Below are 24,659 nucleotides of genomic sequence, written 5' to 3' on the forward strand. Positions count from 1 at the left end.
TCAGGAAAATATCATGATTTTATTTGCTACACTGACAGCAGCTCAGAGGGGCGGTGGCTGGCGTCTCTGTATGGGAATGATCTAAACTGGGGGACAAAAGCAGTCAGTGCTTCCCCAGGGTGGGGACAGGGAAGGCCAGGCTGGGTGGCCTTGGGGGTAACAGTGTGTGACCACCGATTCAGGGCTGCGGGAGGTGGTGGTGGTGTCTCTGGAAGATGGGTCCAGTGGGCGGCTTGGAGCCTGGGAAATCCAGTGTTCAGGAAACTGGCCGAGGCCTGCACTACCTCTCGGGACCGGCAGGCAGTGGTGGCCAGGGCTGCTCAATGAGCTCACGCTCCAGCTGCTTGAAGCGCTTCTTGGAGGCCTGTTTGGGCCGGAACCACCGCAGGCAGGCTGGGAGGCACTGGTCTAGCATGCTCTGCAGAGGGCAGGAGGGTGTGGAGGGGCAGCTGTGGCTGAGCCCCCGACACCCTCACCCCTCCCCTAGGCGGGCCCCACCTCCAGCATGAAGGCTCCCACGAAGTTGAGGGCCACGAGGCCCAGCAGCAGCAGCTTGAACCAGGTGTCGGGGATGTTCCTCAGTGCCAGCGGCCCCTGGAGGAGGCCGGGGACCAGGATGAGGCCCGTCAGGATAGAGCCCAGGAGCGCCAGGGCCACCAAGAAGGGCACTGGGGGTAGGGGAGTGTGTCAGACCAGGAAGCCACGCCCCCGGGACACACACACAGACACACAGACACACACACGTCCACTCATGGAGCCACTTCCTTCATCTCTCTCCTGCCTGCCTCCCCTCTGCCCTGGCGGCCCTCACACACATAGGCACCAGCCCCCATGCTGCTCCCCCAGCCCCTCTTTCTGCACTGTCCTTCCCCCCACCCCACACAGCAGCACCGTTGGTGTAGAGCGGCTGGCGGAAGGGAGCCCCCTTGGACACGGCCATGGCCAGGATGAGGTATTGGAAGCTGGACAGACAGAAGACCACTGTGTTCTCATAGTTGGGCAAGTTGTCCGGTGCAGGCACTGTCCTGTTCAGAGGCTCGAACCTGAGGACGTGGGGCCAGGAGGGCCAGCAAATGTGTGTGAGGAGGACAGGGTCGGGGAGATTTGAGGGGGAGCTGATCAGTTCCCTACTTACCAGGGCTGGGCCACGGTCAGGAAGTAGCCCCCCAGCTGCACACCAGCCACCAGGGCCACCTGCAGCAGCAGGCTGCTCAGCACCGGCACGCTGAGCAGCGCCCCTGGCGGCCGTGCCCGCCCCAGCACCAGAGCTGGCCCTGTGCGGCTCATGAGCACCGCTACCGTCGTGGTGATGCCCAGGTCGATGGCCAGGAACTGACTGTCACCAAGGTTGGTGTTGATCTGCCGGCAGCGGAGGGATGGGCAGAAAGGAAACTAAGTCCTGGCCTAGCCCGCCCTCAGGGAGTCCCCAGTCAGATAGGGGAGGCACAATTCCTGCCCCCACGGAGTTCCTCTCCCTAGTCTGAGGGGGAAGCATGGCTCCTGTCCTCCAATCTGACAGGGGCATCATTCTCCCACCCTTACGGAACCCTCAGTCTGACAGAAGAGGCACAGCTCCTGATCTTGGATGAGCGCCAAGTCCTATGCAAGAAGCACCGTCCTGCCTTCAGGGAGACTCCCTCCGCCCAGCCCAGTCTGGAGGAGAAGGCCTTGCTGCTGACCTCAGGAGACTGAATCTGATGGGGGAGGTTCTCCTTCCCCAAGGAACTCCTAGCCGAAGGAGGGAGGCTCAGGTTCTGCCTTGTGGAGCCCTGAGATTACTGGGAATGCACACTGCCTGCCCTCAGGAGGCTCCTGGGTTCCATGTGGACATGGGTACAGATACAAGAACAAGAGCTGCAGGGGCCCTGGAATCAGCTCATTCAGTGGGGTGAGCAGGGCAGGCTCAGAGCAGGGGAGAGGGAGGTACCCTCTGAGCAGGGGTAGGAGCCACCAGGTTTAGGGCCGAAGGAATGTGTCTGGAGGAAGAGGTAGGGGCCTTGGGTCTGGCCCTCTTCTACCTGCATCTTCTTCGCCCTGTCTGAGCTCTGCCTCAGTCTCCCCGGCAGGCAGGGATTTCCCAGGTACAGGGACAAATCCTTAGCACATGACAGTGGCTTCCATTTCTGAGGGCCTACTGTGTGCCAAAAGGAGCCCTGGTGGCGTGGTAGTTAAGCATGCAGCTGCTAACTGAAAAGATGGTGGTTTGAACCCACCAGCCTCTCCGCAGGACAAAGATGTGGCAGTCTGCTCCTGTCAAGATCACAGCCTTAGAAACCCTATGGGGCAGTTCTACTCTGTCCTCTAGAGTCACTATGAGTTGGAGCTGACTCGACGGAAATGGGTTTTGTCTTTGCTCCGGGGTCTGCTCAGTGCTTTCACTTCATACATGCCTCACCATCCGAGGTTCAGGAGTCGCTCAGCCACACAGCTAAAAAGTGGCAGTGGCAGGATTTGAACCCACATCATCTACTCCAGAACTTGCCGGGCTCCTAACCATACTGCTGTCGAGTCCTTTCCTTGGGCCTGACACGGGGCTGACACTCACCGTGTAGAGGATGAGGACAGAGATGAACTGGGTCAGGCTGTACAGTGCCATGTACTTGAAGACGCTGAATGACGTGTCCAGGGAACACCGGCCTTCCCTGGGGTAGTGGGACGTGGGTGTTAGGGTCTGGGTTAGCTGACGCCTGCAGAGTCCTCGCCCGCCACCCTGCCTGCCTTACCTGATGACCATTGGCACACACTCAATGTTGGCTATGCTTGAGGTGAAGGGTGAGACCACGGAGGCCTCAGCCTGTGAGAGTGAGATGCCCACGTCAGCTGCTTTCAGGGCCCCACAGTCATTGGCGCCGTCCCCACACATGCCCACACAGTACCTGGCAGAGAGAGGCAGGCAGGTGATGCCCGGGTCACGCCCTGGCTCTGGGCCTGTGACGCCTTTGGCTTGCCCCGAACACCTCCAAACTGGGGTCATCTGTGAGATGACCTCATCCAGCTCACAGGCTTGCTGACAGAATAAGGTGATTTCTGGACCCCTCATGTCCACATAAAAGGTCCCTGGGTGGCGCAAACGGTTTGCACTTGTCTGGTCACAGTCTTGAAAACCCTATTGGACACAGTTCTACTCTGTACAAGTGGGGGCGCCATGAGTGGGAATCAACTTCACAAAAACAAACAACAATAAAACCAAAAGGTGGGCAGTTTGAACCCACTTTGTGGCATCGTGGAAGAAAGGCCTGGCAATTTGCTTCCTAATGATTGTGGCCAAGAAAACTGTACGGAGCAGTTCTGCTCTGTTATCAAAGGGGTCTCCACGAGTCAGAATCAACTCGGTAGCAACCGGTGTTTTTGGTTTGGTTTTCATGCCCACATGGTGTTTGGCACATAGTAGGTGCTCAGTAAATAGATGCCAGGATGATTTTCAGCATGATAGACTCAGGAGTGCCCCTCCTGGTTCTTTCTGATGGTGGCGGCTCTCCAAGGCCTGGGAGGGAGACAGGATTTGCGGGGGATCTCACCCCTGTGGGCCTCACCCACGCCACCACCGAGCACTCACTGAAGCTTCTGCAGCTCACACACCAGCTTGGTCTTCTGTTCGGGCGCCATGCGGGCGAAGATGGTGCCCTGGACCAGGACCTGGGCACAGGGGGACGGGGAGGGCTGAGGGAGCCATCAGGGAGTCTGTCAAGAGGCATCAGAGCCAGGATGGCGGGGTAGCCCTACCTTTGGCAGCAGCTTGGGGAAATGCTTCACCAGGATGCCGAAGGTGGACCCGCTGAGGGCCAGGTGGCTGAAGCAGGGGTCCAGCTCCATGGTGCAGCTCACAGCCTGGCCAGGATCCTGGGAGCGCAGGAAGCGCAGCTTAGCTTCCCCTGCCCACTCTGGAGAGCTGGAACTTGGGCTAGGTAACACAGGGGTCAGGTCACTGGTGGAGTGGGGCTGGAACTCTGGCTCAGCCTCACCTTAGCTCCATTCATGGCTACAGAGGATTCCAGTGGCAGGAACTCAAGTGAGGCAGGCTGTCCCTGCTCAGGTGGGGTGGCGTGGATGATGACCAGATGCTCTTGGGGACCCACCATGCAGCAGCCCTGGGCCACAGTGATTGCAGTCTGCAGGTTATCCCCTGGGAAGCATGGGGCGAGGTCAGGGTCCAGCTGCTTCTAGGAGGTCATCCTCCCCCTGACACTTACAGATGGGATGACAGGCTGGATGGAATTCTAGTCTGTCGCACACTAGCTGGGCAAGTTACCAATGTCTCTGAACTGTGGTTTCCTCATCTATAATAAAAGTAGGCGTTGAAGGGCTCCTTAGAAGAAACCGGGGACCTGGGTTCAGGTTCCACATGGACTAATTACTACTGTGTAACTTTGCTGGAGAGAGAGAGAGAGTGTGAGTGTGTGTGTGTGTGTGTGTAGGGGCAGGGAGAAAAGACCTACTGTGTGTGTGTGTGTGTGTGTGTGTAGGGGCAGGGAGAAAAGACCTACTGTGTGTGTGTGTGTGTGTGTGTGTGTGTGTGTGTGTGTGTGTGTGTGTGTGTGTAGGGGCAGGGAGAAAAGATCTAGTGAGCTATGGCTATGCCAATCCAACTAGAATATTCTTTTCTTGATCCATGGAACTAGCACAACCTTTGAGGTTGGCATCATCATCCCCATTTCTCAGAGGTGGACGCTGGGACTTGGAAGATCACTTGGCTAGAACCCAGGCTGTCTGATACCACACCTGGGCTCCTGGAAGCATATCTGCCTCAGCTAGTGACTTTACTGCTCTGGGCTTCACTTGTGTCATCTGATAAATGGGAGTGATAATTGCCACTTGGGAGGGATATTGTGACGATCCTGTAAAATGTTTGAAAAGGGCTTGGCCTGAAACAGGGGCCCAAAAAGATGCCCCGGGAAGGGATGGTGGGTGACCCTTCTCTCTGCTTAGGATGTGGGGAGAACCAGGCCCTGCTGGCCCTGGGTACCTGTGACCATGACAGTGCGGATGTGGGTCCTCCGGAGATCCTGGATAACTGATGTCGTTTGTGGCTTCAGCAGGTTCCTCATGACCAGTAGCCCCAGGAGGCTCAGCTCCTGCTCCACAGTGTCTCTAGGGGATGGGCAGGCCCGGGTCAGAGATGCCCCCTCCAGCCACTAGGCAGGGGCATATCCCCTGGGCTCAGTCCTCAGAGGGGTGAGGCAGAGGGTGGGGCCCACCTCGTCAGTTGCTGAGCTGCCTCCAGGTTGGGTGCAATGGGCAGTGGCTTACTGGCAAGGGCTAGGACGCGGTGGCCGGTGGCTGTGTAGCTCTGTAGCATTTGGGCAAAGTCAGTGGGCACTGCCAGGGAGAGGAAGGTGTCACTGGGACGAGGACAGATGTTGGGGACCCACCCTGTCCTGTGCTAGCACCCAACCAGTGGACTCTGGGGGCTGCCCCAGTCACCTGTCTCAGGTCTGCAGAGGCCTGCTACCAGCTCAGGGGCGCCCTTGACATAGGCCTCGGGCTGTGTGGCCCTTGGCCACGTCACCACCACAGTCATGCGCTGCAGGGTGGAAGAGAAGGGGAAGCGGCAGAGGACGCTGACGGGCACCGGGGGCTCCTCCTGCAGGATGCAGAGGTTGCTTATGGGCTGTCTGGGGAGCCACCCCTTCGACCCCACACCCACAGGCACCCCCTTAGCTCACCACTACCTGAAGCTGGGGCTCCCTAAGTGGTGGCCTCATCACCGCCAAGACCTGGGTCCCGAATACTAAGTCAGCTGCCGGTGCCTCCTCCAGGACCTGGGAGGCAGGCAGAGAAGTTTGCCTCCAGGGTGCTGGGCGCTGGCTTGGCCTGGGGCGGCCAATCCTTGGCCCATGAAGAGAGGCCGCAAGAGAGATTCAAGTTAGACTCATGGAAGGCTTCCTTCCTGGGAGACTGGATAATACAGAAGTTAAGAACTTGGGCTTTAGAATTGTGCAGACCCAAGTTCAAACTCTGGCTTTGCCACCTGCTGGGCGACTTGATCATCTGATTTCAAATTTCCCTCAACCTCACTTCCTCCCTGGGAACCAGGTTTTAAGCTTCCTTCCTAGTGCTACAGGGAGGAGTCCATCAAACAAGGCTATCAGACAAAGCCTGTGCAGCAGGGTGCTGGCACAGAGTAAAGTGCTTAGCGCATGGCCTTGGCCATTATTATTATTGATGGTGGGCATAAGAGAGGCTACCCTGGGAAGACCTTGAATGAAGGCAAGGTCCCACTGCTCAGGGCCCGGAGGCAGGGGGCCGACCTGCTTGATCTACTCACCCAGCCAGTAGACTCCACCATCTTGAGGTCCATAGGGTCACCCACTGGGGTGTCTTGGAGTTGGGTGAGGGTGTGGCAGGTGGCCAGTGCTCGGAGCAAGGGCCCCACAGGCAGGTGGCGGGGCTTTGAGACCAGTGGCAGGAATGTCTGGCCCTTCAGGGGCACCACACCCATCACGTCCAAGCCTTCCTCAGTGAGGGTGCCTGTCTGCAGGGGGAAGGGGGCAGTGCAATGAGTCCTAAGATGAGCTCTGCCCTGCCCAGCTGTGTGGCCACGACCCAGGCCAGGCTGGGCCCACGGGAACCCTGGGAGCCAGACCTGAGCCAGACTAGGCACTTTCTGGCTTCTGGGCCTTTGCACATGCCATTTTCTCTGCTGGGGTAACCCTCCCCAACCTCCCATTGTTTCTCTGTCTGAATTTACTTCCTCTAGGAAGTCTCCTTAACTCCCAGGACTGGGTCAGGGCATCACTGCTTTGGGCTCCCATCCATGGCCTTTTTGCCTCCCCACCATTTATTCAGTGCAGTATCTACAGAACCTGGAAGAGGACTTGGCTCACGGACAGTGCTCAATGTATTTGTTGAATGAATGAATGAGGATGAATAAATGAATGAGTGCATTTCCCACATTGTATTCCAACTGCCCAATTATATCTGTAGCTCCTTTGCTAGCCTGGTAGCCACTCAGTTTAAAAATTCTCCATGGCCCCAGTGCCTTCAGAATCCTGTCCAAACTCTTTGGCAGGTCCCACTGGCCTTGGCCCAGTGGGGCCTTCTCCCCTGCTTACTATGTTCCAGCCACATGGTGTATTCCTCGAGGGTGCCAAGCTGTTTCCCACCTCAGTGCCTTTGCGCTTGCTGCTGTCCTAGCTGTCCCATGTCTCCGTGTGGCCCATTGCCTACATCCCTGAGGCCTCTGCTTGGAGGAGCCTTCTGTGACCGCCCCCTCCACTGACCATCTCATATATCCCCATTCACTTCCTTCATCAAGCCTATCACCATCTGCAGCCAGTTATTCTGGTGGTTGGCGCAGCAGACATCAAAGTACACGAGGACTTCTTTGTTCACTGCTGGGTTCCCCGGGCTGAAAGGAACACTGGGCACACAGTCCAAAAAAAAGACAAAACCTGCTGTTGCCGTTGAGTTGGTTCTGACTTGCAGAGAGTAGGCAATCCATATTTTCTAAATAAATGATTTTGGACACTTCATCTGACTATGCTGGGAGCTGGAGGGGGTTCCCCTGAGGGTCTCAGCCCCGGGATAGGACCTGGCACCCAACAGACCCACAGTCACCCTTGCTGAATGAATAATGCAGGTGTGGTGGCCTGGCCAAGGTGCCTGAGGGTCCCCGTGGCTGCCTCATTCCTGCCCACACCAGCCCCGCCCTGCAGCCCTCACCTTGTCAAAACAAACAAGCTGCAGCTTGCCCCCCAGGTTGATGCGCAGTGGGTGGACGCAGAATATGCCCTGCTTCCGTAGCCGCATCTGGGCGTACAGTGTGCACATGGTCATGGCGGCCGGCAAGGCGGGTGGCACCACCACCGTCAGCAGGTCCAGAGCCCGGATTATAATGTCCTTCAGTGGCACCTGGCAGAAGGCACCATGAATGGCAAGGGCCAGGCTTGGACAGCCCCCGCCTGGCCGCCAACACTTACCTTGTTCCTGTGGAGGATGACGACGCTGTAGACAATGCCGACGAGAGCTGCGGAGACAGAGCGAGGGACTGAATGGGATCTAGGAGGGGGCTTGGGGGCTACCAGCAGACCGGGGTGCAGGGGACACTCACCCAGGACAGAGAGGGCAGCCATAAACTTCATGCTGTGTTTGTAGAACTTGAAGTTGATGGGCCGGGGATGCAAGATGGAGCTTACCAGGCCCCCTTTAGCTGTGCTGAACCCTGAGAAGATGGGGAAACTAAGGCACGGGAAGCCAAGGGTTAGGACAGCTCTCCCCAACCACTACCCCAGCCCGCCTGCACCTCTGAGGTGTAAGATGTGATGCTCCTGATGTTGGCGGTCACCCGGTTCAGGGGTCACCAATGACGGCCCACAGGCCTTGCCCAGGCTGTGTAGTGTTTTTTAAAAAAATTGAACTAGTGGTCAGCATCTAAAAATGGGGTGGTTTCACTTAAAATCCAGATATGTGGCTTCTTCTCAAAAGGTCAGAAGAGCTGGTGACACGGGGTCCCATTCCCAGGTTGCAAGTGAAGTGACTGCTCCCTTTCAAACGGAAAGGCTCTTGCCTGCTTGCCACAACCCCTGCCCACTCTAGCTGAAATGCCTGACCCTGGGTGTGCCCAGCCTCTCCTGTTACAGATCAGGGAACTGAGGTCCAAGGAGCAATGGGACTTGCCCCAGGACCCACCTGGGGCAGCAGGAGAGCTAGGTGTGGGGTTCAGGACCCCAGCTCCTGCCTACCCCCTGCCACCTCACCTGTAGGTGCTGAGCCCAACATCGTTCCCCATGTCCCTGACTCCTACCTGTTCGTGTCACCACTGCCAGGACGTGGGGTCCCATGTAAGCCCGGGCCTGCAAGACGAGTGTCCCACAGAAGAGTGTATGCCGCCGGTGGGTCTCTGGGCAATAGGGCACTGGCCCCTTGGGCAGGGCTGTCTTCAGCACCGGAATGCTCTCCCCTGGGAGGGATGTGGTGTGAGGCCCATGGGGGAGGCTTCCACGCCACTCATTCCCACCAACAAAAACCAAGAGTTTTACACAGAACTGTTTCATGAGACCCAGGTCTCATTAAACTCTTTTAACTAGGTATGAAAGCGAAATTACAGTCCCATTTTACAGAGGGGGAAGTTGAGGCTCAGAGAGTGTAAAAGACATAAAGACACGAGACAATCCTGGAAGAATGTGTGCCAGCCTGTCACCGGGAACCATCTCTCAGGGGAGGCACATACAGTGTGAGTTTGAGTGTGTGTGTTTGCGCACGCGCATGTATATATGTTGTGGGGGACAGGGACTGGGGGAAGATTTTCTCTTTCTCTTGGAATTATAACAAGCATGAATTAGTTTGATAATTAAAACCACTAGAGATATTTATACTCCATGCGTCTGTCAGTTTGTCATCCTGTGGTGGCCTGTGTGTTGCTGTGATGCTGGAAGCTATGCCACTGGTATTTCAGATACCAGCAGCATCACCCATGGTGGGCAGGACTCAACAGAGCTTCCAGACTAAGACAGGCTAAGAAGAAGGACCTGGTGGCCTACTTCTGAAAAATAGGCCAGTGAAAACCTTAAGAATAGCAGCGGAACACCAGCTGGTATAGTGCCAGAATACGAGCCCTTCAGGTTGGAATGACTCATCATGTGACTGGGGAAGAGTTGTCTCCTCAAAGTAGAGTCGGCCTTAATGACGTGGATGGAGTCAAGCTTTTGGGACCTTCATTTGCTGAGGTGCCACAACTCAAAATGAGAAGAAACAGCTGCAAACATCCATTAATAATTGGAACATGGAATGTATGAAGTATGAATCAAGGAAAATTGGGAAAAAAAAAAAAACCAAATAGAATGCATAAACATCAATATCCCAGGCATTAATGAGCTGAAATGGACTAGTACTGACCATTTTAAATCAGACAGTCTTGGCCTACTATGCCGGGAATCACAAACTGAAGAGGAATGGTGTCACATTTATCATCAAAAAGAACATTTCAAATCTATCCTGAAGTACAATGCAGTCAGTGATAGGATAATACTCATATGCCTACAAGGAAGGCCAGTTAATAAGGCTGTTGTTCAAATTTATACACCAACCACGAAGGCCAAAGATGAGGAAATTGAAAATTTTTACCAACTTCTGCCATCTGAAATTCATGAAACATTCAGTCAAGATGCATTGACAATTACTAGTGATAGGAATGTGAAAGTTGGAAAAAAAGGACTGGTAGTTGGAAAATATTGCCTTGGTAACAGAAATGACATCAGAGATTACATGACAGAATTTTGCAAGACTGACTACTTCTTCACTGTGAATACCTTTTTGTCAACAACATAAATGGTGACAATACATGTGGACCCTGCCTGATGGACTGCACAGGAATCAAAGCAATTATCCTTTGGAAAGGGATGATGGAAGAGCTCAACATCATCAGTCAGAACAAGGCCAGGGACCAACTGCAGAACCGACTATCAATTGCTCAGATGCAAGTTCAAGGTGAAACTGAAGAAAACGAGAGCAAGTCCAAGAGAGCCAAAACACGACCTCGAGTATATCCCACCTGAACATAGAGATCATCTCAAGAACAGATCTGAGGCACTGAACACTAATGACTGAAGACCACATGAGTTATAGAATGACATCAAGGACATCATACATGATGAAAGCAAGAGGTCATTAAAAAGACAGGAAAGGAAGAAAAGACCAAAACGGATGTCAGAAGAGTCTTTGAAACTTGCTCTTGAATGTTGGGTAGCTAAAGTGAATGGAAGAAATGATGAAGTAAAAGAGCTGAAGAGAAGATTTCGAAGGGCAGCTAGAGAAAACAAAGTAAAGTATTATAATGACATATGCAAAGGCCTGGAGATAGAAAACCAAAAGGTAAGAACACGCTCAGCATTTCTCAAGCTGAAGAAAAATTCAAGCCTCAAGTTGCAATGTTGAAGGCTTCTACAGGGAAAGTATTGAAAGACGCAGGAAGCATCAAAAGAAGGAATACTCAGAGTCACTGTACCAAAAAGAATTGGTCGACATTCCAACCATGTCAGGAGGTAGGATATGATCAAGAATTGATGGTACTGAAGGAAGAAGTCCAAGCTGCACCGAAGGCATTGTTGAAAAGCTCCAGGAATTGATGGAATACCAATTGAGATGTTTCAACGAAGGGATGCAGCGCTGGGGGTGCTTACTTGTCTATGTCAAGAAATTTGGAAGGCAGCTTCCTGGCCAACCAACTGGAAGAGATCCACATTTGTACCCTTTCCAAACAAACAAACCAACCCATTGCTGCTGAGTCAATTCCAACTCATAGCAACCCTATAGGACAGAGCAGAACTGCCCCGTAAAGTTTCCAAGGAGCGCATGGTGGATTTGAACTGCTGCCCTTTTGTATAGCAGCCATAGCACTTAACCACTACGCCACCAGGGCCTCCATTCCAAACAAAGGCTGTCTAAAAGAATGTGGAAATTATTGAGCAATATCATTAGTATCACACACAAGTAAATTTTTGCTGAAGATCATTTAAAAGCGGCTGCAGCAACACATCAACAGGGAACTGCCAGGAGTTTGAGCTGGATTCAGAAGAGGACTTGGAACCAGGGATATCCTTGCTGATGTCTGATGGATCTTGGCTGAAAGCAGAGAATATCAGAAAGATGTTACCTGTATTTTATTGATTATGCAAAGGCATTTGACTGTGTGGATCACAGTAAATTATGGATAACATTGGGAAGAATGGGAATTCCAGAACACTTAATTGCGCTCATGCAGAACCTTTATACAGATGAAGAGTCAGTCATTCAAATAGAACAAGGGAATACTGCATGGTTTAAAGTCAGGAATGGTGTGTGTCAGGATTGTATCCTTCAACATACTTATTCAATCTGTATGCTGAGCAAATAATCCGAGAAGCTGGACTGTATGAACAAGAATGGGGCATTAGGATTAGAGGAAGAGTCATTAACAACTGCAATATGCAGATGACACAGCCTTGCTTGCTGAAAGTGAAGAGGACTTGAAGCACTTACTGACGAAGATCAAAGACTACAGCCTTTAGTATGGATTACACCTCAACATAAAGAAAACAAAAATTCCCACAACTAGGCCAATAAGCAACATCATGATAAACGGAGAAAATACTGAAGTCGTCAAGGATTTTGTTTTACTTGGACCAACAATCAATACTCAAGGAAGCAGCAGTCAAGAAATCAAATGATGCACTGCACTGGGCAAATCTGCTGCAAAAAACCTCTTTAAAGTGTTAAAAAGCAAAGATGTCACTTTGAGGACTAAGGTGTGCCTGACCCAAGCCATGGTATTTTCCATTGCCTCATATGCATGGGAAAGCTGGACAATGAATAAGGAAGACTGAAGAAGAATTGATGCCTCTGAATTACGGTGTAGGCAAAGAAAATTCAGTATTTTCTTTGAAGAACTAACAAACCTGTTTTGGAAGAAGTATGACCAGAATGCTCCTTAGAAGCGAGGATGGCAGGACTTTGTCTCACATACTTTGGACATGTTATTAGGAGGGACCAGTCCCTGGAGAGGGATATCATGCTTGGTAAAGTGGAGGGTCAGTGAAAAAGAGGAAGACCCTCAACAAGATGGGACTGACACAGTGGCTGCAACGATGGGCTCAGGCATAACAATGATTGTGAGGATGGCACGGGGCTGGGCAGCGTTTTGTTCTATCATGCACAGGGTCGCTATGAGTCAGAACCGACTCAATGGCAACAGCAGCAAAGATATTTACACGGGGAGCGGGGGATTAACTTCTATAAAGCCTGGGACATGCTGCCTGGCAGAACAGCAATTCCTTACTGAGTACCTGTGATGATGAAATTATTAAGCACCTACTATGTGCAAACTACTGGGAGATACTCGGGGACATTGGCTCTGCCTCCCAGCGGTGGACAGGTGAGGCAGGTATGGATAAAATTGTGGAGGGCTAGGCTCAGGGCACACACCTACTAATCATACCTATCACTACTATTACTATAAAAGTAAATTTCCTGCCAGAAACCTTCTCTGGAACTATCACCATCGAAATCTAACACATCCCGGAGAAAGAAATACTCGTACATACAGAGAAAAAGAAAAACAAAGGATAAGGTCACTCCTTGTGGCATTGTTTGCAGTGGCTGGAAAGCCACAATCTAAATACGCATTGCTAGGGGCTGGTTAAGTTGTGGGCTCATATGCAGTGTGTAGACCTGAGGCAGAGCTATCTGTGCTTGCAGAAAAATGCCAGGATATGGACTGTTAGGGGAAAAAGCAAAGTCTGGAACTATACATATTGCAGGATCCTGTTTAGAGAGAGAGGGATTTGCAGGTGTGCGCACGTGACACATGAATGAACAGAATAAGGTGTGGAAGGACACCTCACACTCTTCATAGTGAGAGAAGGGGAAGCGGACTGTCCAGAATGATGGGGGCTCCCTCTTTGTGCTGCTCCACGTTCTCCTACATGGTTTTGAGTTCCTGTAAGTGGGTTGTTGATATTCACACAGAAAACAGTTCACATACACCAGCGCTCACTCAGCACCATTTATTCTTCTAAGTACTTCACACAAACCTAACCAGCAGGAACGACTGATATACTCATTTTACAGAAGAGGAAACTGAGGCATGGGGAGGTTAAGCAATACAGCCCAAGGGCGCAGATCTAGCAAGTGTCGAAGTCAGGACTGTTACTTCAGAGAAGGAAAAGAAAATTCAAGCTAAAAGTTCCAACGGGAGGCAAAGGGGTCTGGGACAGGAGGGGAGGCAGAAGGGAGGCTGTGGACGGGGCTGGCGGGGCTCACCTGTCAGAGAGCTCTCATTGACCATGCACTCGCCAGCCACCAGGGTGGCGTCGCAGGGCATCAGCCCACCCTCCTGGGGCAGCACCAGGCAGTCTCCTGGCACCAGGTCGCAGGAGTCGACCCATTCCTCCTCTGGGGGCAAGCAGGAGCTTCAGCACAGGGCAGGCCACCCCAGCTGTCTCCCTCAACCTCACCTTGTCCCCAGGTCCTTACCTCCCCCTGGCCGGCACACGTGCACCTGCATGGACAGCTTGACCATGTCCCTCAGGGTCTGGCTTTGCTGTGGGACAAGGGGGGGGTGGGTGGGTGGGTGGAGGCCCACTGGGGACCCGCCTGCCCTGCAACCCCCGCCTGCCTTATGCCCACCCACCTTTCTGGTCTTGTACAGTGACAGGCAGATGGAGATGGCAGAGATGAGGAAGATGCACAGGGCGTACCAGTAGTAGTGGTCGGCCAGCCACAGCACAATGCTGAAGGCCTGGAACCCATAGTAGGGGTTCAGTGTCTGCAGGGAGGGGTGGGAGCTGGTCAGGGCCCGCATGCTCCGGGGCAGCCCAGCCAGAGACCCAGGGGAGCAGAGGCCATGGCAGCTACCAAAGGACTGAAACCATGCCTTTCTCTGGGTCAATCCCATAGTCTCCTCCCAGACCCACCCCACCCAACCAGATGTCCCTTGAGTATCTTCTCTGCTCAAACGAGGACACCAGCATTTACTGAGCCCCTACTACGTGGCAAGCCCCCGTTAAGCACTTTATCTCAGAGTCACTTAATGGTGACAATTTCACGTGGCAGGTGCTGCCATCAGCTCCATTGTACAGTTGAGGAAACTGAGTCACAGAAGGGTTAAGTCACTTGCCTAAAACCACAGAGCTCATAGCAGTAGACTGAGGTTTACACTGAGGCTGGACTCCAGGCTTCTCCCCTTCAGGGGTGTCTGCCCCTGGGTCAGAGGACTGAGACGCTAACATTTTACTCTAGATGTGGCTGGGTCCCTGGCTTCCTTTGTCCTGTGTGACCCTATCTCTGTCACTGTCCCCTCTGAGGGTCAGGCTCCTCATGTGTTAACTGAGTCTAGTCCTCGTCCCTTCCTCACAGGCTGTTGGGAGAGCAAAAGCAGGTAATTCATGCACAGGGCAGAAACATTAGAGCATGTCTCCAGGCACACAGTAGGTGCTCAGGCAGTGTGGGTTTGCTTCTTGGCCTCTAAGCCCCACATGGAGTCTCAATCTCCAGCCCAAGCCATAGGCGGAACCTCCAATTCCTTGACTTGGCCTCTTGTCAGCCAAGTTGGTGAGGGGAGGGTCCCGGATGACTCTCTACCACTGAGAAGGGGACAGCTGGTTTGTCTGCCACTGTAAAGTGGCCCAGAGAAGACAAGCTCCTGGCCAAGGTCATTCAGCACACCCAGGCCGGAGCTGGGATGAGACCCAGACAGCCTACCTCATCCACCAGTAGCTGGAGATAGGGCTTGACCGGAACGCTGATCTCATTGGGGCCATAGATGGTCTTCCTATAAGAAGGGAAGTGGCTGAGCTGCCAGATGGAGGGGACTGTTGCAGCTGGGCCCTCTAGGGATGATGGGGCTCCCCATTTTACAACTGGGAAACTGAGGCCCAGAGAAGGCAGGTGACTAGAAGAAGGCCACACCAAGGTAGGCAATATGGGTCCTCACTCTCAGGGCACCCCTGGCCCAGGGCAGCACCCACCTCACAGTTTCGTCCTGGAGGCTGAGGCCAGAGCGGGAGTGGTGGATGTCATCACAGGTGCGGCCATGGTCCAGCACGCTGGTGGGGTAGGGATGGGACACTTGTGTGGCGATGGGGCCTGGGCTCTGCAACCCCCACCCCGTGTAGGCCAGGGGGACTCGGCTCCAGGCCCCCTCTTGCCCGCTTCTGCCACATTAAGCATGCGGAAGATAACAGGTTGCCCACTAACTCTGGGCTTAACTTTCTCTTTCAATCCTCTGACTGAGCTTCAAACCATCTCACCAAGTAGAACCAAGGAGGGAGAACAATGAGCTGCTGCTGATACTATTACCAGTGACAAGGGCAGCTATTATATATTTACATGATCATACCTTAGGCAAGTCACTTAACCTAGCTGCGCTTCAGTTTCCTCACCTATAAAATGGGGGTAGTTGCAGCACCTACCTCATAGGGTTATGGGTGGGCTGACTGAGATGAAGCCATGCACAGCGCTTTAGACAGTGCCTGGCACCTACCCAGTGACACACAGGTCAGTGACTTTGCTACTGTTCTTGCTATTGTGGGGTAGAGGCTTTTGATGCCAAACCCACTCATCTCTACACACACGGCAGCCTACTGCAAACACCTGTCTGTACTGCAGGGTGTCATGGGAAAGCCGAAAGTGCTGACGAGTTAATGCCCCTAGTAGTAGCCCACCACCGATCATGGCAGGGATGACGGGAGGGAGCTGATGGATAAATGTCCCACTTCCCTACTCCTTGGGGAGGTAACTTAGCGGTGCGTGCTCACACTGTCTCCAAGGGATCCCCAGTGAGACTGAGCTCCAGGTGCCCACGGTGGTATCTGGCATGGTAACACCCCTTCATTGGCTGCTTTCCCTCCCCTGCCTCACTTCCCCAGGGGTTTCCTGGGAGACCTTCCAAGCAAACTCCCTGCACTCGAATCCTCGTCTCAGGGCCTGCTTCTGAGGGAACTAGGACATGCTGTGGGCTAACATTCATTAAGTGCTTAGGAGGCAGCAGAGAAGGGACCAGAACCCAAACGGATCATCTGAATCCAGAGCCCGTGTTCTCATTCGCTACAGCGTGACCACCTCGGGACAGATGCCGGCCCAGCTTTACATAAATCACTACAGGTTCCACCCTAGAGGCTGGGGTTGTCTTCCTCCCCTACTTACAGAGAGCCGCTGAGGCTGGGAGGGGCTCAGTGATGTGCCCAAGGTTTCAAGTGCAAAGGCAGCAGAGCTAGCGGGTGCCTGGGCCTCCTGATACCTCGGCCAGGCCACTTCACGCCGCCTCCTCTGCCCACCTGGCATCACTCCGCCCTGGCCCTACCTGACTTGGCAGAAAGCTTGTTGGGTCTCGATCCAGATATATCGCTGGCCCTGGAAGAGGTAGTATCGCAGCACAGGCTTCTGGGTGGGAGAGACGAGAGCCTGGGTGGGGTGGCAGCTGAACCTGGGTTCCAGGTAGAATGTGTGTCTCTGTGTGTGTGTATGTCTGGGGGTGGGGGATGGGAGAAGTAGGGGACAGGAACCAGTGTCACAGGAAAGAGTGTCACAGCAAGAGGCCTGGGAGGGGACAGTGGTCATGTAGCATTCCAGGAGTTTGGGACAACAGAACCAGAAGGTGCTTAGAGAACATGGAGTCCTACCCCCCGTGTACACAATGTGAGACTGAGGCCCCGAGCGGGTCAGGGACTTGTCCAGAACCCAGCTGTCTGTCCACTCACTGCCTCCTCCTTCCTGTGGAGCTGGGTGGTGTCCTTCCACGACTCCTCTGGTACTGCCCCCAGAGCTGCCTGGCTCCGGCCATCCTCCATCTGGGCCTGTGGGGGCAGGTCCAGGCTGGGGAGGTGGGTGAGGGTTACTCTGGAGCTCTGGGGCTTCCCCAGCACCTCCTAGTTCCCACAGAGCCACCGCCCCCCCTCGGATGTGAGGCACCAGGGTCAGGGCCTTTGGAAGGAGTGGGGGGAGCAGGGGCTTCTGGGAAGGGGTGAACGGGCTGCCTCACCTGCCCTCGCTGATGGCCTCAGTCTGCACCTGGACAGTGTAGAGCTGCCATGAACTATCCTGGAACACAGACGTGTGGGTTCAGCCCTGGAAGAGCCCTGCCTCCCCAGACCCCACTCCACAGCTACTGGTGGACCCTGCTGGAGAAGGCCGCGATCAAGGGTACAGCTGATCTCCTCAGGGACACCCAACAGCCCCTCTGCCCACTGTTCAGATGGGAAAGCTGAGGTCCAGAGAGGAGAATGCCTGCCTAGGGTCCCATGAAAAGTCAGTGGCTTGGCTGATCTGGTAACCTATGTTGTCACCCCCTCCTGACCCACTGCTGCCCCTCTCTGGCCCCAGCTGCCACTGCTTGGACTGACTCTCACCTCTTTGTCTCTTGTTTCGATGACGAGTGTTTCGGCGTGGGCCAGGCTGCACGGCTGGAGCCGGAGCCGCACCCCCCACATCGGCTTCCACCGGAACAGCAGCAAAGGGATCCCTGCCATCATCCAGACCATGACGTGATAGCCTATGACCCTCCATGGACTGCCACAGTAGCCGCTGAGCCTCTGCAGATGCAGGTGAGAGAGGCCAGGGTGGGGGTGGGGCAGGGCTGGAGGAGGCAGCTGGGGTGTCTGGGAGGGCGGGGCTATTATTCCCACCCAGAGCGTTTCCCCTGCCCACGCTGCCCACATACCACGGATGAAACTGAGGAGCTGAGGGGGTCGATAGATGTCTCTACCGTCAGGGTCCCATAACCGGCGCGCGGGTTGCCCACGAGAGGGTTGTTGTCTGTGGACAGAGGGGACAAAGGTGATTTGAGAGGAGGCTCCTCCTTCTCCTATTTGTTTAAACATAAGTGTAGCCATTTTATAATCTGGTCTGATAGTACCGATAACTTAAGTCTTCATGGGTCTGGTATCTGGCTGTTTCTGCTGGTTCTTGCTCACAGTGTCTTGCTTGCTTGTGAGTCTGGTTATCTCCGACGGGGTGTGGGCCCAGAATTGGGGTGCGGGGCTTGGTGTGCACCCTGACTTCCCACAGCCACTCACAGGTCCAGCTACTTGATACCCTGGAGCTGTGTTCCACTTACCTGCTCCTCATCTGGTCCCCGCCCTGTGGGCAGGGAGCAGGGCTTACCATCCTTGTTCATTCCCCATGACCAGCACAGACCTGGCAGCAATGAGATGCTGATAAGTCGAGTCTGGACTGATAAATGTCAGGTCTGCAGGGCTGTCTTTGAGGGCGGCCAGAAAAGGGCAGGCAGGGAGCTGCTGCCCACTCCGAAAGTAGAATGGGGGCAGGGAGGGACCCAGCCAGTGGGCAGAGGAGGAGGAGAGAGCCCCCCTGAGGCCTGGGGAGAGAAGCTGCTATTTGCCAGGACCCAGCTGAACAGCTGACAGGGCTCCTTATTTAACCCTCTGTGAGGGAAGGACTGTTATCACCTCCATTTTAAACAGATGGGTAAACTGAGGTGCAGGGACTAGCACCTGCCAGTGCTATTGGGGAAATTCTTTTGTCTCCTCTTCTTCCTACCAGCTGTGGTCCTAGTAGGATAGGCAGACGGTGGGTGTGCGGAGGCCCCTGGAGTGGGCTGGGGGTTCCCTGCTCCCATCCTTGGGCAGCCTCCGGTCAGGGTTTCTCTATGTATGGTCCCAGGACCAGCTGCAGCTGAACTACCTGGAGTGCCTATTAGACATGTAGATGCCCAGGCCCCTCTCTGAACCTGCTGGATCAATGCTGGAGGAGGGCAGCTCTGGATATCTACATGTTTGAAAGAATCTCTAGAAAAGCCCATTAAGGGTCCTGGAAGCCAGGTGAGTGGGGGAGGCTGTAGGGCAATGACGGCTACTTTCCTGGTTCTCTCCTCCCCTCCCCAACCTGAGCCCTTCAGGGGCCTGATCTAAGTTTCTACCCAACAAGCCCACTGTGTCCGAGGCAGCTGCCACAGTCACAACTTTCCCAGCCCCTGAGCCATGCCATCCCAAACATTTGGGCGTCTGTGGCTTCCCAGAGCCCAACAATAACCACAATAGCCACTATGTGCTCACTGTATTCTGGGCTCTGCTCCTGGCCCTTTAAACGATGAACACAATAACCCTACTAGGTAGGCGTGATTAAGATCCTCTTTTCATAGAAGGAAGCTCAGAGAGGTTAAGTATCTTGCCCAAGATCACACAGGAAGTACATGGTAGCGCCAGGATGTTGCCCAGGCAGGTTGACTCCAGGCTTATGCTTTTAATCACTCTACTACCCTACCTGGGAACACCTTGAGGCTTGGGGCCATGTGTCCCCATCAGACCAGGCAGAGTCTGCCCTCTTCTATCCTGCCCCCCTCCCCGCACCACCTCACGGATGATGGCAATAATAATTACTACGGTACTAATGATACCAAGAATAGCAACATCTGTTAGGGACTTCCTAGGTGACACGGGCTGGTCTAAGCCTCACACGCGTTAACTCATTTAACCTCCAGCCATACTATGAGGTGGGCTCTGATTATTCCCATTTTACCCAAGGGAACTCAGGCTCAAAGGTGCAGAGACTCACACAAACGCACACAGCCAATAAATGGTGGAGCCGGACAGTCAGACTCCAGAGCCTGTGCTTTTAACAACTCTGCCACTGGGCACACATGGGTACTTTCAGAGAACAGGTACCTCCTGAAGCCTCTGCCAACCTGATGACTCAAAAATCAAATCCACTGAAGTTCCACCCACGGCCAAGCCTTCCTTTGTCCATTCAGTTGACGTAGAAAACAAATGGTGGCACCACCCCCTCCAGGAAGAGTCTGGTCTCTGGGGAATCTACAAACACACACGCACACACACACGCGTGCACACACACGCTCACACTCTCACACATACTCACACTCATATACACACAGAAGCCTGCAGCTACAAACTGGCAGGAAGAGCGGAGTCTCAAGGCCAGAGGGCCAGGAAACAGGGGCTTATGTTCTTCCCTGGGCTCATGGAGATGCCAGCCTGAGACCCCCGGGATGGTGGGGCCACTTAGCTGCCAGCTGGTTTCCCTTTTCCTCTCTGGTCCTGGCCCAGTCCCCAGGTAGGCCTGTCAGGGCAAGAACATCACCTCCTTCCCTTCCTGATGACAGTCCACAGATAAGCAGTAGCCGAGGGCCCCTCTGCTCTCTGACATAGCCTGGCACATTGGGTTCTCATGTCCTTTGCCACCAATAACCACAGCTCCCTTTTGAGCCCTCTTTAAAAGGCCAGCAGTCCCATTTGCCACGGGATTCCCAGGTGTCTTTTTTGCCAGGCCCTGGAGACTTGCTCTTTGGTGTGAGGCACGGTGGGCAGTGTCTCACCCTTTTGGGCTGTTCTTGGGATGTTTCTGCAGTGTAAAGGGAAAGAGCACTTCAGGTTACAGGGGGCTTACTACCAGCCAGGTTTGGTTCCAAGGACTTTACACACATTAATTCATGTATTCCTCACCACAACCCTATGAAGCAGGCACTATTTTTAATCCTGATTTTACAGATTAGGGAACGGAGGCCCAGAGAGGTTAACTAAGTTGCCAAAGGTCACACAGCCAGCAAATGGTGGAATCTGGATGCAGGCAGCCTGGCTCGGATCCATGCTCTTAACCACTGCATTATCAGAGTGTTCTTATAAGCAAGCAGTGTTTCAGAAGGCAAGTGCCTTAGCCTCTCCAGGCTGTAAGATGATAATCCTGAAGCAGCTGGCACACAGGGGATGCTTGAGCAGCAGCCACCTGGGGTGTTTGAAGTTGCCGAAGTACCAGCCTGTACATGTGGCTGGTTGCCGGGTCCCCTGCCAAGGAGGTGTGGTTTCTGCTGGGACCCATTTCCCCAGCTCTCGCCCTCTCTGAAGACCCACATCTGCACCACTGCCCCCATGTGCTCATTCCACAAGTCCTCCCTGTGCCTGCAACCCTGCAGGCCAACAGCTCGGGCTGGGGATGGGAAAGGGACCTGTACGGGGAACACTTTGCTCACGTTGATCTGATTTCATCACGATAGGGAGGAGGGCAGTTTCTCTTACCCCATTTCATAAATGAGGAAACTGAGCCTCAGAGAGGCATTCTGCCCACGGACTTGTCTCACAGCTGGAAAAGGGTCTGTCTTAACTTCAAATCCCTTCTCTGCCCACCACACCCACCTACTTACCTCCCTGTCCCATGGAGCTTACACAGGGTTCTTGCCCGTTCTGCTCAGTGCCAGGCACATGGCTGGGCTCGGGGACCACTTATTGAATGGGTGAATGGATACCCACACATCTTGCTGACATAACAGCACATGGAGGTTACGCTGCTAGGAGCCACTGTGTCCATCCCCCTGCTTCTGGGTCAGTCTGCCATAAGGTGCAGAGCGGTGAGCCTCTTCTTAATAGGCTCTGCAGAGAGCATCTTCTGCCCCTTTGCTAACTTGCTTCCCCGGCACCTAAACAGCGTTCCCTCTAAGAAATTCTCCCGGGCCAATCTTGGGAAAAAGGAAGGAAGAGGGGCTTGAGGGAGGAAGTCACAGCTGTGGAACAATCTATACTCCCAGCAAGGGCCAAGCAAAGGGGACCCTCTCCTGCCTGACACCTGTTAAAACACGGATGTGCTTATTTCTCTCTATTCAGATCTCAGGCTCCCCAGGGTGCCTTCGGTACCACCGGCTCAGGGCAGGCCCCAGGCAGGCCCCACAGGCTGTGTGGGATGATCATTTTTTCATGGTTACCGTTGTTGCTCCTCTGAATGACAGCAACTCACATGTGAGTGCATCCAATGCAGCCTTGGACATGCTTCACTCACTGACCCACTGAACCTTCACATACAACCCTGTGAGGAAGGAACTGTTCTTATCCCCATTTTACAGCTGGAGAAAATGAGGAACAGAGCTGTGAAGTCGGTTGCCCAGGGTCTCACAGTCTGAAAGAAGCCAGAAATGTGTGGGTCTGAATGGACATATTTCTCTTAGCTCATCCTCACAACCACCCCGTGGAAAGTATGGATCATAACTCCCACTTAAAGATCAAATGTAGAGAGGTCGATCAACATGCCCAGAGTCACACAGCTATGAGTGACCAAGACTGGACTAGAACCTGGTCTGACTCCACAGGCCTGGTGCACTGCCACTAGCACCGTCGAGCAGAGGGTTTAGAGTCAAAGCCATGTGGGAAATCTCATTTCCTGCGGAAGCCCCAGCTTCCTGCTGGTGACCTGGCAGCAGCCCAGGGAGGTGGTGCTGCCTCCTCCCTTGCCTGGGACCAGGCACTACTCTCCTCTGCCAGGCTAGGGTGGGGCACAAAGATCTGCCAGTAGCACCCCAATCTTTGGATCCAGAGACCAGGCAGCTGTCTTTCCTCAGTCCTGCCCCCTCTCACCCTGAGTGCACTCTAGGCTGAGGGGGAAGATGGGGAGACAAAGACTGGGACTGAGGGATATGCTGCTGCAGAGAGGAGGCCCATCCTTGGCAGGCCCATGGCTGAGGTCTCAGGTCTGAGTGACCGAGAGATGGAGCCCCTTCTGGATAGAAGAGATTACTGGCCCCATTCTCTCTCTCTCTCTCCATCTCTCTCTCTCTCACACACACACCCACACACACACCCACCCCCACACACCCACCGCTGCTGTTGAGTGGATCCCAACTCATGGCAATCCCATGTATTGCAGAGTAGAACTGCTTCATAGGTTTATCTTGGCTGTAATCTTTGTGGAAGCAGTTCACAGGCTTTCTTTCATGGAGCTGCTGGGTAGGTTCCAATCACCAACCTTTAGATTAGCAGCCGATCACAAACATCTTGTGCCATCCAGGGGCCTCATTCACAATAGGTGATTTTTAAATTGGACTTTGGAAAGAGTGGTTAAAGACATCTGACCAGAAATGGAGGGCGTGGTCCTTGAACCTGGGCGCTGACAGGTTTCCTCTGGAGGTCTGAGGTCTGAGTGGGGGGGATGGAGCTGGTGCCCCGGATGCTCTAACCCAGGGACTAAGGAGACCTGGCTTCCTTCCATCCCATTCATTGATTTAGCCATGAGAGGCAACTGCCCAGAGGGGACCGGGAGGCTCCAGGATGCACTGGCCTCCCTGCCTCTTCTGTACACCAGCCTGTGCCGGCCCCTACCTGAACCCCAACACTAAGGGAGAGTCCAGTGCGGGTGTGGCTGTCTCCCACGTCAGGCTCCCAATCCCCTCCTGCACCAGCTCCAGGAACTTGCTCTCCCACAGCAGCCAGGATGGGGGAAGGAGGGGTCCGGGGGCGGCTCTGCGCGTTGGGGACAACGCCGGGCGCTGCCTCGAGGCTCCTGGCCTCTCTCGGAAGGGTCCTGGAGCCAACTCCCCGTGGCCGGGGAGGGAACGGGCCCGGAGACCCACCCGCCCACACAGAGCCCACTCTGCTCGTCCACGACCCCGAGGTGGGGGTGCCACTGTACAGCAGGTGCGGCGACGGCCGGGTCCGTGCTGGTTCCCTGCTGGCCGGCCCGGGCTCTGCACTCACCTGCGCTCATGCCGGCTCCTCGCGCTCATCGCTGGCCGCAGCGCTGTGCTGCCCCGCTGCGGAGGCGCGATCCGGGGCCCGGAGGCGGGGAGCTGGGGGCGGTCAACCTGGAAGAGCCGCGGCCGGCTCGCCCTGACACTGCCGCAGTCGGTGTCTGCGCGCTGCCAAGCCCCGCCCGGCCGACTGCGGCTCCACGTCCGTAGGCCGCGCCGCCCTGACTGCTGGGACTTGTAGTCCGAGCTCGGCCCCTTGCCGCTCCGGGGACAGAGACAGGGCAGCCACGCACACACACACCCACTCACGCATGCACACGCACGCACACACACATAGAGAAGCGGGACACACAGAGACATACAACCCCCTGACACACAAACACACGTGTACACAGCCACAGACACACACACACGCAGGCACACGCACGCACGCACACACACACACAGAAGCGGGACACACAGAGAAGCGGGACACACAGAGACATACAACCCCTGACACACACACGTGTACACAGCCACAGACACAGACACAGACACAGACACAGACACAGACACACACACACACACTATGCTAGAGTTGGCCCCAGATGAATTTACTGCAGTGGTCAAGGGCGCTGCATGCTGGGTTCAAGCTGGCCTCAATCTCTTCCAGGCTGTGTGACCTTGGGCAAGTTACTTAACCTCTCTGGGCCACATTTCCTCACCCGATAACATTTGACATGCCAGGTTCATAGTGTTGTTGTGAGGACCACATGAGAAAATGCAT

General features: G+C 54.4%; 1 protein-coding gene across 6 annotated transcripts; it reads right to left on the reverse strand.

Annotated features, from left to right (window-relative positions):
• On the reverse strand, positions 1-24,070 carry ATP13A2 (ATPase cation transporting 13A2). 6 transcript variants are annotated; one of them, XM_049878060.1, is made up of 29 exons: positions 23,901-24,070; positions 18,131-18,225; positions 17,820-18,002; positions 17,453-17,511; positions 17,172-17,286; positions 16,775-16,854; positions 15,441-15,518; positions 15,175-15,244; positions 14,105-14,239; positions 13,948-14,014; positions 13,735-13,866; positions 8,744-8,899; positions 8,051-8,161; positions 7,920-7,966; positions 7,663-7,851; positions 6,266-6,472; positions 5,670-5,759; positions 5,422-5,581; positions 5,196-5,316; positions 4,964-5,088; positions 3,963-4,123; positions 3,724-3,840; positions 3,557-3,636; positions 2,724-2,876; positions 2,546-2,642; positions 1,136-1,359; positions 892-1,043; positions 499-668; positions 1-418 (listed from the first exon to the last, which is right to left on the reverse strand). In XM_049878060.1, exons 1-29 carry the CDS (start codon positions 23,908-23,910, stop codon positions 281-283), a joined length of 3,522 nt encoding a protein of 1,173 aa, XP_049734017.1. In that variant the 5' UTR covers positions 23,911-24,070; the 3' UTR covers positions 1-280. The 6 variants fall into 6 exon arrangements, with proteins under 6 accessions (XP_049734017.1, XP_049734012.1, XP_049734013.1 ...); XM_049878055.1 differs by having other exon boundaries at positions 3,557-3,660; XM_049878056.1 differs by having other exon boundaries at positions 5,664-5,759.
• Positions 24,071-24,659: the final 589 nt, after the last annotated feature.

This window comes from Elephas maximus, chromosome 3 (assembly GCF_024166365.1).
Source record: "Elephas maximus indicus isolate mEleMax1 chromosome 3, mEleMax1 primary haplotype, whole genome shotgun sequence".
NCBI lineage: Eukaryota > Metazoa > Chordata > Mammalia > Proboscidea > Elephantidae > Elephas > Elephas maximus.

What these genes read in the sequence shown, in the direction of transcription:
- ATP13A2 (XM_049878054.1), bottom strand. An exon ending in GGCAGTGGTGACACGAACAG is followed by an intron (nt 8,162 to 8,743) that starts GTAGGAGTCAGG and finishes CCATCTTCTCAG; the next exon opens with GGTTCAGCACAGCTAAAGGG. An exon ending in TCATCCTCCACAGGAACAAG is followed by an intron (nt 7,852 to 7,919) that starts GTAAGTGTTGGC and finishes GCCTTCTGCCAG; the next exon opens with GTGCCACTGAAGGACATTAT.